This window comes from Sorex araneus, chromosome 1, assembly GCF_027595985.1.
Source record: "Sorex araneus isolate mSorAra2 chromosome 1, mSorAra2.pri, whole genome shotgun sequence".
NCBI classification, from domain to species: domain Eukaryota; kingdom Metazoa; phylum Chordata; class Mammalia; order Eulipotyphla; family Soricidae; genus Sorex; species Sorex araneus.
In genome coordinates this window covers 374,654,734-374,674,086 of record NC_073302.1, presented here as the reverse complement: position 1 = coordinate 374,674,086, position 19,353 = coordinate 374,654,734, and the positions used below count along the sequence as shown (strand labels likewise).

General features: G+C 36.3%; 1 protein-coding gene and 1 non-coding gene across 2 annotated transcripts in view; one reads left to right on the top strand and one right to left on the bottom strand.

The window, feature by feature from the left end:
• The first annotated feature begins 11,696 nt into the window (after positions 1-11,696).
• Positions 11,697-11,908, top strand: LOC129401190 (small nucleolar RNA U3). Its single transcript, XR_008628141.1, has one exon. It is a non-coding gene; the product is annotated as a small nucleolar RNA U3 (small nucleolar RNA).
• A 5,745-nt stretch (positions 11,909-17,653) lies between these two features.
• SOSTDC1 (sclerostin domain containing 1) overlaps positions 17,654-19,353 on the bottom strand; it is a 4,329-nt gene continuing 2,629 nt past the window's right edge. The window contains exon 2 of the mRNA XM_004602229.2: positions 17,654-19,087. Coding sequence (XP_004602286.1) covers positions 18,672-19,087 — 416 coding nt within the window. The 3' untranslated portion in view covers positions 17,654-18,671. The remainder of the gene's footprint in view (positions 19,088-19,353) is intronic.

The window sequence follows — 19,353 nt, the reverse complement described above, 5'->3', positions numbered from 1 at the left end:
ACTGTAAAATCTGTTCTATCAATTTATCTATTATAATAAACATGCATAAATAAATATGTTAATGAATATAAATTTATCTTTTATAATAAATGTGCATACACACATTTGTAATACCAATTTTTCTATTGTGATAGCAGATAGCATAGCAGGTAGGGTGTTAGCCTTGCATAAGGCCGACCCAGGTTTGATTCCTCCATCCCTCTTGGAGAGCCTGGCAAGCTACCGAGAGTATCTTGCCTGCACGGCAGAGCCTGGCAAGCTACCTGTGGTGTATTTGATATGCCAAAAACAGTAACAACAAGTCTCACCATGGAGACGTTACTGGTGCCTGCTTGAGCAAATCGATGAGCAATGGGACGACAGTGCTACAGTGCTACAGATAAATATACCACCCTGATGGAGGATGCTGATATTGGAAGTTAGAGGGCTGGCTGCACAGTAGCCCAGTACATGTAGAAATTACCTGCACTTTCCACTTATTTTTGCAGTTAAATCAATCTTTGAAAAAAAAACCACTTATTGGTTTAAAAATTGCCAAAAGGTTTTTTAAATTCCAGGGTTAACTAGAATATCTCCAGCCCCAGTTATTGATAAATACCATAAATTATGATTTTATGAGTTTTATTATTAGTTATTTGTTGATTTGTTAGCTATTTTTCAGTTCAGAGTGACTAGTTAGTTATTAAGAGTGACTTAGCTCTTAGTTAAAAGTGCTCAGGTCTAACATGCCAGCTGAATACTAAGCCAGTGGGTCTGCACCTCAAGAATCTCAGAATCACCAAGAGAGCTTGTTTAAACCTTGGTTGTTTTCTCAATCAGTTTCTAATTCAATAGGTTTAGCATATAATTCGAATTATACAACGTTTACACAAGTTCTTGACTGAAACTGATGCTTTTAGTTTGGGAAATATTTTCAGAACTATTATCCTAAGGAACAGAAAATTTATTCTTTTCACCCCCAGGACTTGAACCAGAGCAATGCTCCTCTTCAGAACTTTGGGGGATTTGGGGGGGACCGAAGCTCTGCCTAAGCATATTGTAATAGTGCATACTACCTCTTCATGATTTACCTGTGATTTGAATAAGTGTTCTTTCCTTCAAGATTAGTTTCAAGGTTCTTTGTCTTGTTAAAAAATAAATTCAGAGGCTGGAGCGATAGCATGCAGGTAGGGCGTTTGATTTGCACGCAGTTGACCCAGGTTTGATTCCTGGCATCCCATATGGTCCCTGAGCATCACCAGGAGTAATTCCTGAGTGCATGAGCCAGGAGTAACCTCTGTGTATCACCGAGTGTGACCCAAAAATAAATAAATAAATAAATAAATAAATAAATAAATAAATAAATAAATAAATAAATAAATAAATTCAGAGGAAACCATAGTAGAAAGCAAATGCAATACAGTTCATGAAGACATATAATCAACTAAACAGCACATATTATATTCCCTGAAATATAATAGTTACATCATGGACCTTAATATACTAATTTAAGTAATATGTCTGATTCTCCTTAACAGACATCACATCTTAGCCAAAATGAAGAAACAGAGACTGAACATTGTAATGGCTTTTAGGATGTCATACAGATCACAGATGGGATTGAAAGCCTGTTTTGGAATTTCTTTTATCCATTCTACCTTTCTTTAATGCCCTTTGCTTTAGCATCTTAGAAATACACTAGATCATGTGCAAAAGTAAACTGTGTACTCTCATGAAGCCAGCACTAAAGACCATTAAATCACAGGTCTCAGTCAGTGGATGAAGACTTCTTCAAGAAACAACAGTAACTAGTGGATAAGTTGAATAGTTTATCTAATCTCTGTCAAGTTTTATCAAGCTAAAAGGATAAGTTAAAATCAATACCGTTGGGGATATGGTTTGAAAACAGTTTCTGCTATGAACTTCCTTAAGAAGAGGTTAGGACAAGAGAAAAAAGAATAAATTAACTAATAGAACAGCCTGATTTAACTAATCTGATTTCTAATGTAAAAAGCCATATCAAAGAGAGCTTGCAACATTTAGACTTGCACAAAAACCTGCTTTGTTTCATGCACGTTGTTGAGATTTTTGTTTTATTAGACAATGCTTCTTTGTATTAAGGGTAGCGTGTATACACTGCAGCTAGTCATATATCTATGTTTCAAAAAGCTATTTTTCATGCTTATTCCTAAAGGACAAAAGTACAAAAACAAGGAATAAATAATGAATCTGGAAAAGAGTACAGAACGAGTGAAGACAAAGAAAGCATTGGAGAAAATATCCACATGAAACATTTTTTCCATAAATCTCTGAAAAATGGATCCAATCGTTGTATTGAATTGCCTCTTCCAGGAAACCTCACCAATTTGTTTTTTGTTTTTTTTTATTTACGAATTCACGACTTCTTTTTTAGCACTCAATCTGTTATTGCCCAATCTCAACAAGTGAAAATCAGGGATTGTGTAAGGCAGACTATTGACAGGAAGGGGGTGCTACTGCCCTGTGTCCTTGCCATGGCTGAAAACATTTTTCAGGGTGGGAAAAAGAAGAGATCTACACCTCTTTGGGTCATCTTGTATTTGAGAAGCTCAATAGACGCTGCCTTTCTGAGAGCAACAGCCATCCCAACATTCCTCACCCATTCAAGGATTCTTTAATTCTTGAAAAAGCAGAGTAATTCTTCTTAATCAGATGGTGTCAACCTATTGTATAGGAGATCTACAGATGTTATAGAGCACAATCAATTCCTTAAGAAATGTCAATCTCGGGGTTGGAGCGACAACACAGCAGGTAGAGAGGTTGCTTTGCACGAGGCCAACCCGGGTTCAATTCCCAGCATCCCATATGGTCCCCTCAGCACCGCCAGGAGTAATTCCTGAGTGCAGAGCCAGGAGTAACCCAAATGTGACCCAAAAAGAAAAAAAAAGTCAATCTCATTAAAAAAAGGATGAACATAAAAACTAATGCAATTAAATGGTTGATTCTGTGATTCAGATTATAGGGGAAAGATAAGTATCCGATAATATTACTGCTATTTCTGTTCTAAAGAGTTTGATTATAAATGTAAAGTTACTATGTTACTGCTATAAGAGAATTAGTTTTTATGCATTAGAGTTTGATTTTGCTTCCATAGGCAAAACTATTATCAAGTACAAGTTAAACCAACAGGAGAGACAAAAAAGGACTAATGTCTAACTACTACTTCAAAATTACCATGTCATTCATACCTAATTTCTACTAGAAAATCATAAAAGAAACTAAAGTTTCTCATCTCTAGAAATGAAAATTCTAATGTTTCTAGTGTGTCATCATTTTCCAAAGTGAAATAGACACAGAGCATTAAGATCCAGATTAAATGTAGACAATAAGTAGAAACAAAATATTCTCTATGACAAAAAATAAAATTTGCAAATATACTAAGGGTTTACAAATTTTTTAAAAATTCGTCACTACTTTTTTATGCAAGCGAACTATATTGAAAGATTCTTTAGCAATAATGTCTCTATTTATGCTTTTTATAAACATCTTCTTGCCAGGTCTAGAAAAAATATACTTCCACATAGATCAGACACATATTTTTGGAATTTTGCCACTGCTTTCTAAAATGGTGGTAGATATTTAAGTTTTGTCTTCTGAATTTCTCTGTTAAAAATAATCTTGGTATACAGAAAAATACATATACACACGACAAACTAGTAACTAAGGTAAAGATTAACCAAACTGTGATTTGAAAAGAGACTTAATTTATAATGCACAGTTACTGATAATGGCATGCTAGAGGGTAGGGAGAGCAAATGGTAAAATGTACAAGAAAAACTTTGAAATATAGTTTTGAGGTAAACAGCATAAATTCTTGCATGCTTTCCAGAAATTATTTTCAGTAATATATGCAATTATTCTTTTTATTCATAATTATTATTACTTTTATTATTTTAACTTTTTGGTGATATGCAGGATAAAAATTTGTATTTAATTTTGTAGAACTGCATGCCATTTCAGTTTTTAATTTCTTTCACAATGTAATGTACAAAATACAATATGATGGTAACATATACAGATAAATCTATATTAGGCAGATATGCTCTAAATGCTTTTATTCCTGTAGAGAACACGTTTTAAATATTTAGTAAAGAACTTAGAGTTATAAGCCATCTGTTACTATAAGTGACAAAATTAGAAAAGAAAATAAGTAGTAGTCTGAACATCTAGAATTGAATTACATTGTAATGAATTTAGAAGAAAACAAGAATAAACTAAATGAAAAGTTGTTCCCTTTAAAAAATATTGTTGGACTACACCCATCTGTGCTTGGAGCTTACTCCTGACTTTGTGTTCAGGATAATTCTTGGTGGTGCTCATGGGACCATACATGGTGCCAGGGACCAAACCTAGGTCATCAGTCTGCAAGGCAAGCAAGCATCTTACCCACAGTACGATCTCTCTGGTCCTGTTTCTTTCTCACTGAAGAAGCAAATTTGGGAATGAGAATTCTGAAGGGATATCTTGTGAAGCAGATTAATAGCAGCCAAGGTTAAGTGTGGTGTCAAAAGGCAAATAAGTGTGGAAAAATGTTTCCTACTTCAATTCTTTGCATATAATACAAATATGAAATTTATGGAAATAACAACATAGACAAGAAAAAGCAACTTTATAGCAATTTATCAAAGAGAATGGATAGTTACACACACAACACCATGAAAAATAAATAAAACTCTTTTCTAAAATCTTTTAAATTGTCAGAGCTTTTACTTTTTGAAAATTAAATATATACATCTTTCAAAGACACTTTTGTCCTTTATCATACGTTTACTGCTATTTCGCTTTTTCCTCTGCTTCTCACTATATCATACCTAATTTGCTTTCTGGATAAAGCTATGAAAAAAATCCCTACTCAAGTTATGTTCTTTTCCACTAAACTATTTGGTCTCAATAAACAAAATAAAAGCAATAGTTGTAGAAAACTAATACTGTCTACTATTACATTTGGGAGTTTATCTAAGTTATATATGATTAGCTGATTTACAGTTAAAAAAATTGAAACATGGGCTGGAGTGATAGAACAGCGGGTAGAGCATTTGCCTTGCATATGGCCGACCCGGGTTCTATCCCTAGCATCCCATATGGTCCCCTGAGCACAACCAGGAGTAATTCCTGAGTGCAAAGCCAGGAGTAATCCCTGTGCATCGCTGGGTATGACCAAAAAGAAAAAAAAAAGAAAAAAAATTGAAACATATTGCTAATAGACAAGACCATGAGTCAAAACCTGGTATTCTGGATCTAGTACATTTAGTACCTGACTCTTGTCAACTGCTATGCAATACTATCTATGCCAAATAAAATTCAATTGACATTCAAATGGATTTCCCATTTCTTTGAATTTCCATTTCTTGTATTCCAATATCCTTGAGCCTTAGTTTGGGTCCAGTAATAGAACTGTTCATGACCGAAGTCTAGCATTTGGCCTTTCTAGACAAAGTGGGTAGAGTAAGAGCAAAAAGGAAATATTTCCATTACAAATATTATTTATACGCATCAGATGTTGGTGAAGAATAAATTGCAAAGTTGGCACTGCTTCTTATCCTTTCTACATCTAAAGGTTTTTCTCAGCAGTACAACCACCAAGGAAAGGCTGGAACAGCTGTTCATTCTTTCTCATCATCTTTTATCCACATAGTGCTTTCCCCTTAAAGTGAGTCTTTGAAATTCTGAAAGATGAGCACTTCATTTCCCATCATTCCACACCTAAGCCAAATTTCAAGATTGGCTTTGATGTGTATTTTAAGGGACTTGGCATCTTCCTGCTACCATTCCCTGGATCTAGTCTACTCTATGAAACTGTGATCTGATCATCACAGCCTCAAGTGAAGTGACCAGCTGCAGTGGACCAAGATGATATTCTTGTATAATTGTGGAGAGTTCATGGGTTATCCTGATGACTGCTGGAAAGTATAAAATGAATAAGTACAAATAATGTGTCTGAGAAAAATGTAGGAATTATACGGCTACTCCTTCCTAATTCATAGATCGTCAACCTTCGGGTTTTACTTTCTAAAGTAAACAATTTACTTTCTATCCCAACATAGTTTACAAAGATAGCTAAGTTAAAAAGTTTCCAGATCTGAATGCTTTCTTTTCTAAGATTAAAAAAATAAGCTTAACACAGTATGATGATACTTTTGTTGAGCATAGTCTTATTTGTTGATCAATATTCAGTTACATTATAAAAAATTTGTATACGCTATGATCCCCTCTTCCAACTATTATGCCATTTTGAAATGAATCATTTTAACAAAACGAACCCCAAATAGAAACTAATTTGTACTTAGTTTGTACTTAATTTGTACTTAATTTGTCATTCATACTTGACAAAATGTTCTAATGACATTCTTATAATTTAAACATAAAATAACAAGAAAACAAACCCTAGATTTCTATCTTTCACTCTATACTTAGAATTTAAAAATCAAGAATTTCTTAGAGCTTACATAACATTTTCCTCAAGAATGATATCTAAATTTTCATTTTTGTTTAGATGCATTTTTGTTGTTATTGTTGAAACACACAATATCCAATTAAGACTAAGTAAGACTCAGAAAATTTCCCAAATGTCTCCTTGAAATTTGCATCTCAAATGTAAAGTAATAAAATGGTAATATCAATGCTGGCAGGGATGCTTCGGAGTATCAATTCGTGTTTCAGACTTGAAAAACAAAAGGAATTGTATGCCAATACCTTCTAAATGTAATACACTATTCCAGATGTTGTAAAGAAATGAATACCAAGGAGATGGTGCCAGACAGTTTAACTTCGCTTCTTCATATCCAGCTCTGCTCTTCTCCACCCTGCTCTCTGCCCTGAAGGCCACTGGCATGGATTACAATCCCAGATCCCAAGCATACATCCAAATGAGGTCAACCCTTGGAGATCTGGCAAGGGATAAACAGGAGATGGAAAGGAGGAGAATGACAAGGGTTCTCTTCCCTCAACTCCCTGACTTTGTGGTTTCTCTGACTCATTCGTTGTCGGTATCAGATTAACAAAAGCCTCAAAGTGAGTCAAAGTGAGCGACTTCACCTTTCAGGCCCTGAAAGTCCCATTCTTCCCTCTGTTCTTTGTGTCTGGGTTCCTGCAAGATTCCTGTACTTTCCCCCCAGCCCCCCACCCACATTTCTATAACTAGTCTCTAGGGAAATAAAACCTTGTTTTAATATGTTTCCTTATGGAGTGATTACTAGACAAAGATGACAGCTTAGTTCCCGGAAAATTTATAATTTAGCTGAATTTTCTGAGCCCATTCAGAAGTAATATCTGAGATTGGAGTTAAGGTCTCCTAATTTAAATGGAAACATCCTTCAAGTGTGCCATTTGGAGCATTTATGTGCTTTCAAGGACACAACAGTGGGCAGAGACATTCAGCTAGAGCATCTATTTCTAATTTGTCAATATTTAAAATTCATAAAACTTTGTGCAAAATATTTGCATTTTTGGTGTACTTTTCCTATTGCATATGAGACCATTTTGGAAGTGGCCCTCTTTCATGTGGGACTTAAAAGAAATAAATTCATGGGTTGAAACACACCCAAGGATGCTCAGGGATTACTGTGACCATATGGTGTGTTGGGGATCAAGCCCAGGTCAGCTGCATGCAAGGCAAGCACCCTACCCTCTGTGTTATCTTTCTGTCCACATCATGTAGTACTTTTAAATTCAATGGCATCTATCATTTTCCTTTGCTTATTCACAGCCTATTGGTCAAAGTAAGTGCTGAGTTTGCAAACCTTACCTTTCTCTGTATTTTATTTCAAAAACTTTGCATCAAGAGAAATAAAATCTGTGAAATAATAAAAATTGTTTTCTAATAATTATTAGAATATTATGTATTCTAATATATATGTTATATATATTAGACATTAGGTATCAATAATTACAGAATACCTGGAAGGAGGGTTGGTAGTTTGGTGGTTTGTTTATATCAGGGAAAGAGAGAAGCAGAGATTCTGATAGCCTTGCAACTGTACAGTGTTTAAAGGTTCTTGTTCTGAAATTACACAGTGCTGAGAGATTGGCTTTTCAGAACTCATTCCAGAACTATGCTATGGTGTTCGTCGTATGTCTCTACAAGACTTCTTCCCCTGTCATCAACATTTTCAATTGCTTCATTTCAGCTTAACATACAGATGCTCTGGAACTTCCATCATCTTCGCATTGAACACACTGTCATTACTGATAAGAAAAGATACATTGAAATGGAAGAAAATCCTTAGCCCAGAATGTTCAGAAATGACATGTGGTTCAGTTTAATTATATTACTGGATTATAAATATTTTAATTCGAAAAGAACACATTTTTGGTGTGTTTTTAAAAGAGACTTATTTCAGCTACATCTGTATGAGGTATTCTCTTGGATTGCCCTGATTATATTGATTTTGGAATGAGAAAATAAAATACACTTTTTTTACAAGTTCAATGGTATCTTTTAAAATTATTAATATATAACAGATGTTAATGACTAAAATTTCAACTTAAACACTATGTTAGCATGTCTTATATCAATGCAGCATCTACTGTATATCCTAAAAATTCTCCATATTTTGGCTGTTGCTTTGATGAGGACCTTACCACATGCAGTCAGACCAGACAGATCTACCTATATGTCTCTCTCCAAAGGAAACTGATCACAATGGGAGTTTTTCCAAAATTTATGATAATTATCACAATTCACCATAAATATTGGACACAAGCAATTATATGTGTGTACAAATTTGAGTATATTTTGCTTGCTGAAGTTATCTCCAGCTATGCCTTTACTCTTGCTAGCAACAGCAATAAAAAAGCTTCCTTGACTACGTGAAAACATTCAGAAAACAGAAATACTTGCTTTTAATAACAATGATTAGAAGATGAAGAGTAAAACTTAGTTGATGAATGCAAGAATATCAAAGTAGGGGCTGGAGCGATAGTACAGTGGGTGTGCATTTGCCTTGCACGCAGTCGACCCAGGTTCTATTCCCAGCATCCCATATGGTCCCTCAGCACTGCCAGGAGTAATTCCTGAGTGCATGAGCAAGGAGTAATGCCTGTGCATCGCCGGGTGTGACCCAAAAAGGAAAAAAAAATCAAAGTAAAAAAGTCTCTAAACTTACATACAATTTCTAGAAACTTGATACTAGGACCCAAATTTTTGGAGGATTGGGGTTTGACTACACCCAGAGCTTATTCCTCCCTCTGTGCTCCAGAAACATTCTTGGCAGGTTCGGAGCCTGTATGTGGTGCCAGGGATTGAACCCAGATCGGCCATGAGCAGGTCAAATGCCCTACCCTCTGGACTATCATTCTTTTCCCTAAATTTTTTATTTTAGGAAACTAATGCTCTGATTTCTGGTCATAAATGAAGGCTTAACCATGCTGTAGAAAAACAAAGATCTCTTTAGCAATATGTGGTGGGAAAATGACTCAGATGCAAAAGTAAGGTGAAGTGGGGTGAAGTGGGGTGAAGTAGGGGGTAAAAGAAGGAAAAAAAGAAAGTAGACCATGATTTAACACCCATACATAAAAATTTATTTAAAAACTGATTAAAGACTTGGTAGTTGACCCCAAAGTCATAAAAATATGTACAGTAAAACAACGATGGATCCCAGGATCTCAAAATCAGAGGTGTATTTAGAGACTCTATTGACAAGAAAAACAAAAGAAAGAATAAACAAATGGGCATGCACAAAATCTAAAAGCTTCTCCAGATCATAAGAAACCATCACAAAAGGCAAGCAATGTACAGTATGTTCTGATTAGTAAAACTGATCCACTATCTAACATAATGTGTAGTACTGAGTAAAGACTGTAATGGATTGCTACAAAGTCCTTGGAAATGAACTATTAGATCCAGGGAAGTAAAATATTTTTAATGCCAAATTTAGATCAACACCACAACAAAATGAAAAAAATGACAATTTGTACAAGATATGCTAATATCCTTACAAAACAATTTTTTAATTTGTGCACATTGAATTAAACTTTCCCCAAAATAATTTTACTGAAAAAAGCTTATATTTTAATAAGTTGTCGTTAATCTTTAATCTTTAATAATTATAAACTGTGACTAAGCATCACTTTTCCACTGATTATGTTATTCAATTTAGACATTTTGTCTCATACTCAAACATTTTATTCAACTGTTAAAAGATAAAGTTTACAGTACAGGATAGTACTTGGTTTACAGTTACTAAATTCAAAGAAAAATATTTAAGTTCCTTCATAAATCTCCCAAACTTTCATTCTTTGTTACAGAAAATAAATCCTTCAGCAGGTTTGCCAGTGCAGATGATAAACTATCACATAGTCTAATTTCCTGAAAATAATTATGCAGTTAACTTGACATTAATACGTTTTAATCAGTTCAAGAATCATGAACGCTGTCTCATTTGCCAAGGCATCGAAAATCAGATGGGCTGGACACATAATGAGATTTAGAGACGACCGCTGGACTAGAACTGTTACCAACTGGATTCCACTCGTGGCCGCCCACCTACAAGATGGTCAGACTTCTTCTTCAAAACCCTGAATGAATGGTTTGAGGATCTTTTTGTTCCTGGAGTGAGCAGATACCATTGGGCTACACTAGCACTCGACAGGGACGAATGGAAACGTTATCTGCGCCTGCTCAAGCAAATCAAAGATCAATAGGATGACAAGTGATACAATCAATTCTAGAACCTAGAAACTGAAACATCATTCCATTGGGTGATTTTTATAGCAGCTATTACCTTTGAGATGATTTGGCAAATAAACGTTCCTACTTGTGACATTAGCTGTGGCATCAGGAATGATGGACAAACAAATATAAGTGAAAGTCACATTGAGGAGATTGTCTTTTGTATTTTTAGCAGATCCCCCATTGTGGATCTAATAAAAATTTCTAGCATCCAAATGACTTCTTTTTCTAACTTTTTCTAACTTTTTTAACGTTTTTAATTTATTTTTATTTTTAATTAATTCACCATGAGATACAGTAACAAAAGTTTCACGTTTGAATTTCGATCATAAGGTCATTCAACACCCATCACTTCACCAGTGCACATTTTCCACCACCAAAATCCCCAGTATCCCCCCTTTCCCTTTCCCCCCATTTTCCATGTTCCTGCTTGTGTGGCAGACAATTTGCAAGATATTCCTTCTCTACTTTAGTTACCCTCGATATTTTGAGACCAGTCCTACCTCCCTTTATATCTGCTGAAAATACAATTGCTAGACAATGTGCTTTGTATTGCTTGTTATGGATGTAATATGATGTCATGCAGATGTGAAAGTGGGTGTGCACTTTAGGAATTCTAAGATTTTAATAATTAGGGTCTGAAGAAATTGCTGTAGCAGGTTGCTCGTGCCTGAGATTCCTGTATGTGTGTCTCTGAATTGTGGCCATGTGGGAGCTGGTGCTTCTTGCTGGCTTTTATACAATGACGACCCCTGGAGCTCTCAGAGGGCAGGCCGTGGGATGGCACCTGCCCCCATCTGAAGTGGCCCAGCAAAGAAGGCCTATTGCAAAGTCCCGGGCCGTCTCTTATGCAAGTTGTTCGGGTCGAGATTTCTGTGTGTGTCCTGAACGTATGTTTTTGAGTACATGTGATACCAATCTCCGGTCACTGCTCACGTTATTTGGACTGGGATGCCACACCAACTGCCAAGCAACAGCAACTGTAAACCTTGTGCAAGAATTCAGACCAAAGAATATACTCTCAGGGATCATTTCTACAGTTTATTACTAGAGAAGCTTCTCTGATTCTGCAGAGCACCAGGAACCATGAGAGGAGCCAGAGAATCAAAGAGCTCAGGAGAGCACGGAACCTGTTCTAGGTGTTGCTCTTGCAGCTGCCTCTCGGCATTGATGATCATTCTTCTCTTCCCTAGGAGAGGGACAGGATTCAGTCTGAGCGGTTTTTTTGTATATTGCGGTTTGGAGAAATAGTCCTGGTCCCTACATACTGGAGCCATGCTTGTAGAAGCTCATGGTCACTGGGATTCCATCCGGAGAAGGCACCAAATGACTTCTTAACTCACAAATCAAGATTTATTTCAACTTAACCATTTTTTTTTTAGGTTCTAATGAAACCAAGAAAGAAGTCTATTCAATATGTCTTTGAAGGACAGACATGCTCTAACAGAAGAGTGATCTTCACTGTTACTGAGAATATGGTTATTTTTACCAGCAAAATCCTTCTGGTTTTCTACAAGATTTCCATTGAAGTCCTGCTATGCACTTCATATTTTTAATTTGAACTGAATAACCATAACAAGTAGATAAATGTTGATATGAAAGAATAGCCACTGTAGTGTTAAAATATTTTTAATACTTAAGTCCAATTCAGTTGATGCTTTAATTCCAATTATAGTAAATTAGATTTAAATATCTTAAATTTCATGGTGACTGCAAAAAAATAATAATATTGGGATCAGAGAGATAGTGCAGCAGGTAAGGCATCTGCCTTGTAAGAGATGTACCCCAATTTAATTTCTGACACCCCATATGGTCTTATCAGCACCACCAGAACTGTTCCCTATTTGCAGGGCCAGAGTAAGCTCTGAGCACTGCCAGGCGTGGCCCCCAAATAAAAACAAATTAATATTACAATATTATACATTTAAATTTACATTTAAACTTTTTGAGTTTAAAAGTTTTCTTGTTTTGTTCTGCCAGATATTATCTCCACTCTTGACTTCTGAGTATTACCATTTTACTGAGTATCTATCATAGCAAATTATACTCTAATAGATAATGTTACATAATATAAAAATTACTGTTGTAGCATATAAGGAGTGATAACAGCAATTTGGTTGAAATTTGTTACACAACTGAAAAAGATTAAGATTTTGTTTTTTGGGAGCCAGCATGGTAGCACAGTGGATAGGACACTTTCCTTACACACTGGTGACCTGAGTTTGATCCTGGGAATTCCATATAGCTCCCTGAGGACCATCAGAAGTCATTCTTGAGCACAGAGTCAGGATCATCTTTGAGCACTGCCGGGTATGACCACCCACCCACCCTCACCCAGATTTTTAAAAAAAGTATTATCTTTTTTTGTTCTTTTGCTCAGGGATTAAACCTCTGGTTCTGGGCTCAGCAATCACTCAGTGATCACTGATGCTAGGGACCATCTGAGGTGCTGAGGATCAAACCCTGGTCGGTGGTATGCAAGGTAAGCACCCTACCGGCTATGCTATTGCTCTGGCCCCATTAAGTCTGTTTAAATATTTAGTCTTTTAGTCTTTTAGCATGCAGAGATTCTCTTGCCTGCACGCCTGGCTGTCTTCCCCGGGGTCCCTCAGAGGGGATGGGCTCCAGCTTCCCTTCCCACCGCGAGCAGAGCTCCTGGTAGCTGAAGATCTCTGAAGCCCAGCCACAGCCATGCTCAAGGCCCCTCTCCACACCTTCAGACAAGCCTCATGCATGAAGGTACCGGCAGAGGAACCCAGGTGTGTGGGACCTGGGGCTGAGACCTCCAACAGTGCTCAGATTGGGACTGGGCCTTCTCTGCCCAGATTTCCAATTTCCCAGTAGCTAGGCGGTCACACCCAGGGACTGCCCCTGGTGCCATGTAATCCCATCTACGGCCAGCATCCAGAGACTTAAAAGCAAGCTCCCAGAAGCACGCGGCCACTTCATGATATCTTATAGCCTAATTCTTCTCTGGAAGAACCTGGCAAACTACCAGGAATTTTCTGCCCACATGGGAGAGCCTGCCAAGGTTCCCTTGGTGTATTCATATGCCAAAATCAGTAACAAGCTGGATCTCATTCCCCTGACCCTGAAAGAGAGCCTCCAATAGGGCATCGTTGGGAAGGGTGAGTAGAGACAGGCTTCTAAAATCCTCTATAGGCTAGGATGAATGGAGACGTTACTGAGATCTCTCGAGAAATTTGACTATCAAGGGGATGATGATGATGATGATGATGATGATGATGATGATGATGATGATGATGATGATGATGATGATTAGTCTTTTTAAACCAAAAGATTGTCTTTTTAAAGATAAAGCCTATATCTTGATTACTGTGAATCATGCCACTAATGAGCACAGAGGCACGAAGGTCCTTTCAAATTTGTGTTTTAGTATTTTTTAATGAATCTCTGGGAGTGGTTTTGCTGGATTATTAGAAATTTTCAATTTTTAAAGATATCTCTATAAATGCTGCACCAACATCATCCCACCAATAGTTTACTTGACTTTCTTTTTCTGCACATCGATGCCAACATTTGTTGTTGATCTTTTTAGTATAGCATATTCTCATTGGTGTGAGATGATAGCTCATTGTAATTTTTAATTTGCATTTCCCTAGTAAATGATGTTGAGTACTTTTTTACAAGTCAGTGTAAATGGCCATCAGCAGAAGACTACCAGACTATAACGCCGATTTTATAATAAAACTCAATGGAATACTGTGCTTTTAAAAACAATAAAATAGTTCCTTTAGGGACAAAGTACATGGAATTTGAGGAGATTATGCTAAGTAGAGTAAGGAGGTAAGTGACAATTACAGAATGGCTTACGTTCTGTGAAAAAACTGGCAGAAAGCAACAATCTAATTCCTAGAATTGTTGAAAACTATGGTTATTAGAAAAGGGGAAAGGGAAGGGTGGGGAAAGGAATGAGTCCAGTGGTGTGGTGTGGTGGTGTGTTGGCACTGCAGTATGGGTAGAAGGAATGGAGAGATTTATTAAGACAGAGGTGTGAAGTCAAGCCCCTAAAATTTCAGCAATAAATCAATTTTTTAAAAAGTGAAAAGGAAAAAGAAACCTTACTTTTCATTATTTTTCAAATATGTATCATAAAATAACATGACTGAAAGAGAATTGACAATTAAGGATACAGGGAAAGGGAGAGTGGGGAAGCGTATTGCTAATTCGTAGTTATTTACAATTACTTAACAGAAGTGAATAAATATATACAGATGTAGGCTTTGTGATGACACATATTTTTTACGAGAAGGTAAAGTTTTTAGCCCCCATCTCTATGTTTCTATTAAGTCTAGCACATTATATGTATCACTATTTGTACATATGTTTATTTATTTATTTATATTTTTATTTTTTTATTTTATCACCATGTGGAAAGTTACAGAGTTCTCAGGTTTATGTCTTAATTATACCGTATCCAAACACCATCCCTTCACCAGTGCCCATATTCCACAACCCAAATCCCCGGTATACCCCCCGCCCCCCAGCCCAACTGTATAACTGATGAATTTCACTTCATTTTCTCTTCACCTTGATTACGTTCCATATTTCAACACAAAACTCACTATTGTTGTGGGAGTTATACCCCCAAACAAGATAATCCTATTAAGGAAGCATTTGATAATTAGTTTTCTATTAAAAGATTGCATGTTTTCAGGTTTTAGAAAAGGTCGGATGTGTCCCAGTCCCGAATCCCGGAGCCGAGTTAGTTGCTGCTCAGTGTCGCCAGGGCTCCATCTGGAGAAGGTGTGCTGGCTGCACCTCCTCCTTCCAGCTCCCCGGTGTTGTTGGCCCCAATTCGGGTCCGGAGCATTTTCCGGGCCGCGTTGCTCACCAGAATGCCTGCCGCTTCTCTGTTGATTGTGACAAGATGGCCTACATATGCTTTTTTAATCTTTTATTCTTGTGATTTAAATATAAATAGCTATTGATATATACACGTACATATATTTACATATACATTTCTATCAAGTCATCTAAGATTATTCTTTATTCATGTTAGCCATAATAAATTTGACAAATGACTCCTTTATAGATAAATATTATGAATATAAATGAAAGCCAGACTCTAAACTTACCACAATTCACCATTTTGAAATGATAATTATAAAGGTAAGGATAAATTATGAAGCATTTAGTCAAATTGGAACGTGTGAGTAAAATGTATTAAAAACCCCTCAACCTGAACTGTAATTAGCAATTCAAATATCTGAACTTTGAACATTTTGAGTAACAGCTACAAAGTTACGGTTTCCATGACTTTTAGCTTCACTTCACCAAGAGCCTGATTTTATCTCAGCCCTTTCTTATTGATTGCTGACTTTTTCTTGTCATTTGATGTTAAATATCATGCAATAAGTGCATCACCAATGTAACATGGCCTGAAATGGATCTGTAAATTAAATGTGACAGTGAGAAATGGACCAATTCTTGAGCGACTCTAGAAACTATAAGTTTCTTTTATTGTTTCATTTCATCATACCTTTATTTACTAAAACACTATTAGAAATTAAATCAATGCTTTCAGCTTTTGTTTTCACACTTTATTAGTAAAAGACAATATTCTTCTTGATTATGAAAATTCATTGTCAGATAAGTTCTTTACATGCCTAAGATCTGAGAACTCACTATCTTCTAGATTATCTGTAAGACCTAATGCAGAAGGAACTTTCTTGTTAAGAAAGAAAAATTAGCTACCATGTCTTAAATTTCCTGAAATGTAGTAAACCTCCCATATTACCAGTTGAAAAAGGTATATGTAACAATACATTTTTTATGTATTACCTCTGATGTTATAATACTCACTGCTTCACATATTAGTATAGTAATATAATATGAAACAGTTTAAGATCTTAGTATTAATTTGGAAGTTAAATCAATAATGGGCTATTAATCATTACCTTATCTGATGATACAGTAGTTAACTTTATCGTGAAATCTGCATGTTCTATTTATTTTATATATCTTGAGTCTACCTTACCCCTCATAGCAAAAGGACAGTATATTTTTCTTTCTTTCCTTCTTTCTTTCCTTCTTTCTTTCTTTCTTTCTTTCTTTCTTTCTTTCTTTCTTTCTTTCTTTCTTTCTTTCTTTCTTTCTTTCTTTCTCTCTTTCTTTCTTTCTTAAGGAGCAGTTTTTCTTTTCTTTTTTTCTTCTTCTTTTTCTTTTAAACCCTGTATGATCTATGTAAAATGCATGTGATAGTTGAATTATAATTATAAAAAATGTCAAGTTGCTACAAAAATTCACTTTGGACTGCCTAATGCTTATTATTTTAATGGAAAAAACCCAGAAGATACTCTGATTATGTAACCTAGCACTTGGTTTTCATCTTTTGACATGATGTGATCACTCATTTGATTGAATTGGCACATCAATTATTTAATTGTTTAATCTGGTTCAAGGCTGTAAATATGTTGCTTAATATAACATGTCAAAACTGAAAACATTAAATAGGTTTTTTTTTTTTGCTGTGTTGTTTTTTATTTGGTTTTATTTTTTGGTTTAGAGGCTATGCAATAGTCTTCAAAGTTCCCTAGAATCAGAACAATTTCTTCACAATTCCCTCTCCCAAATTTAGGGGCTTGTTCAAATCACCTGGAAAACTTTAAAAACTGCTAATATGTGAGTTCCATTCTTAGAAACTGTGATGTAATTGTATGACAATCTGGGCATTGGGTCTTATAATTTCTTCCCCAGGTGATTATAATGTACAACTGACTTGGCATCTGTGTCTGTGTAAATCTGATATTCTCATTACCACTCACTGTTGGATTGTCACCCAATTTTTTCACTCCTCCCATTTACTGAAAAGATGGTCTCACTTCTCAGTGCAGAAATTTCTGTCAATACTTGAATACATCATATTACAAAAGTAACTACTTTGATAGTTATTCTCATTTTTCGACACCCTTTACTCATATTAGACAAAGAAAACTCTTAGTAGTAAGTAGTGTTTATTTTTGTTAAAAGAAGTCAATGGAATTGAAGGCCAAGTCACCTTCTCATTGCACAGATTAAACAAGAAAGTGTTACATAATTCAGTTTTACAAAGCTTCTTACTGATTTAAAAAGATCCATACTATTGATATAGTTTATGATAAAACACATATGCAATAAGGAGACTAAAATATTTATTTTACATATCTACAAGTACTCTCATATTTCTAGATCAATCACAAATCATACAGGAGAATATTTAGATACATGAAAAAGCTTCCAAACACACAAAATTAACATTTTGAAAAAAATCACATGTGAAAGCTCATTAAATAATAACATTGACAAATAAATAGTTAATCAGCTTTACTTATTAGCTGCTGCCATGCATTCCTGGCATTCCATTCCAAGCAAGGGTCAGCATGCAGGGTATAATTTCATATGGTAAGACTGTAAAAGGCTACAGGGCTTATGTTTGAAGGAAAATGTCACAGGGTCTTTCAAAGGGAGTCTACTCCTAGTTGATAAACTGTTCCCATGCAGGTTACCAAAAAGCACCTTTCTGAAGTGTTACTGTTCAAGGCAACCATTTTGATTAACTTTTTAGTTTTGAAGGAGTTATGTTTGTGTTTTGGGGGTATGGAGTAAAGAGCAACTGGTAGACATTTTCTCTTTTCAAAAGTGATATAGAGATATGTACGTAAGCATCTACATACATACATATATTGATATATATAGTATCACCATATATATAGTCTCTTAGGAACCCCCGGGGAATTAAAACTATGGGATTCGTGGAATTTAATGCAAATTGCACTCATGGATACGGAAACATGTTGAAAAACTTGAAAGGCAAATTTATTCCCAAAGGAGGTCCTGCTACTTAGGGCAGATTGATGGTTATGATCAAAGCAGAAAGCATATATTTTCAAGTGAGAAAATAGCAATGGCAGGCTCGAGTCTTCCAAGCAATAAAATCTGTAAAGCAGATGGTTACTAGGGAGTCCAGTTTTGAGTCTGAGTTCTAACTCATGCTGTGCTTGCTGGGTTTGCTGGCCCTTTTCCGTTCTCTGTGATGCTGAGCGGGCTTGGCAGGCGACATGCTCTCGAAGTTGTGACTGGACTCGTTGTGCTGTCGAGTGTACCTCTTGCACTTGCAGGCTGTGACCACTGTGATTTTGTAGGTGCGCGTGCTTCCGTCTTGACACTGCAACTGGATTCTCTGGGTCCGCGTTTTGTCATTGACACACCTCCACTCTTGGGAGCTCCTCCTGCTCCAGTACTTGGTTCCATAGCCTCCTCCGATCCAGTTGGGAAGCACCGGCAGAGGCAGGCACTCTCCAGCACACACCAGCTCCTTGAGAGGGCTGATGCTGGTACACTGACCATCAGAGATGTATTTGGTGGAACGCAATTCGCGACACCCCACTTGAACCCGGGCTGCAGGGAACGGAAAAGAAGGTGCATCAGAGGCGAAACGCAAACAGATAGTCTTGAAAAGTAGTCTTTAGTGATTCAATGAGAAAGATCATTGCCTAATGAGAGCGAATTTCCAGGTAGAAACATTATTTTCATAATGTTCTACTCTGTCTGTAGAGAGACACTTCCATGAAAATGATCAGTACTTGGCTTGGGGGTGGGGGACGGGGTGGTGTCAGGGAGAATGGTGGAGGGGTGGATGACCTGTCCTGATTTTTTTCAGGTAT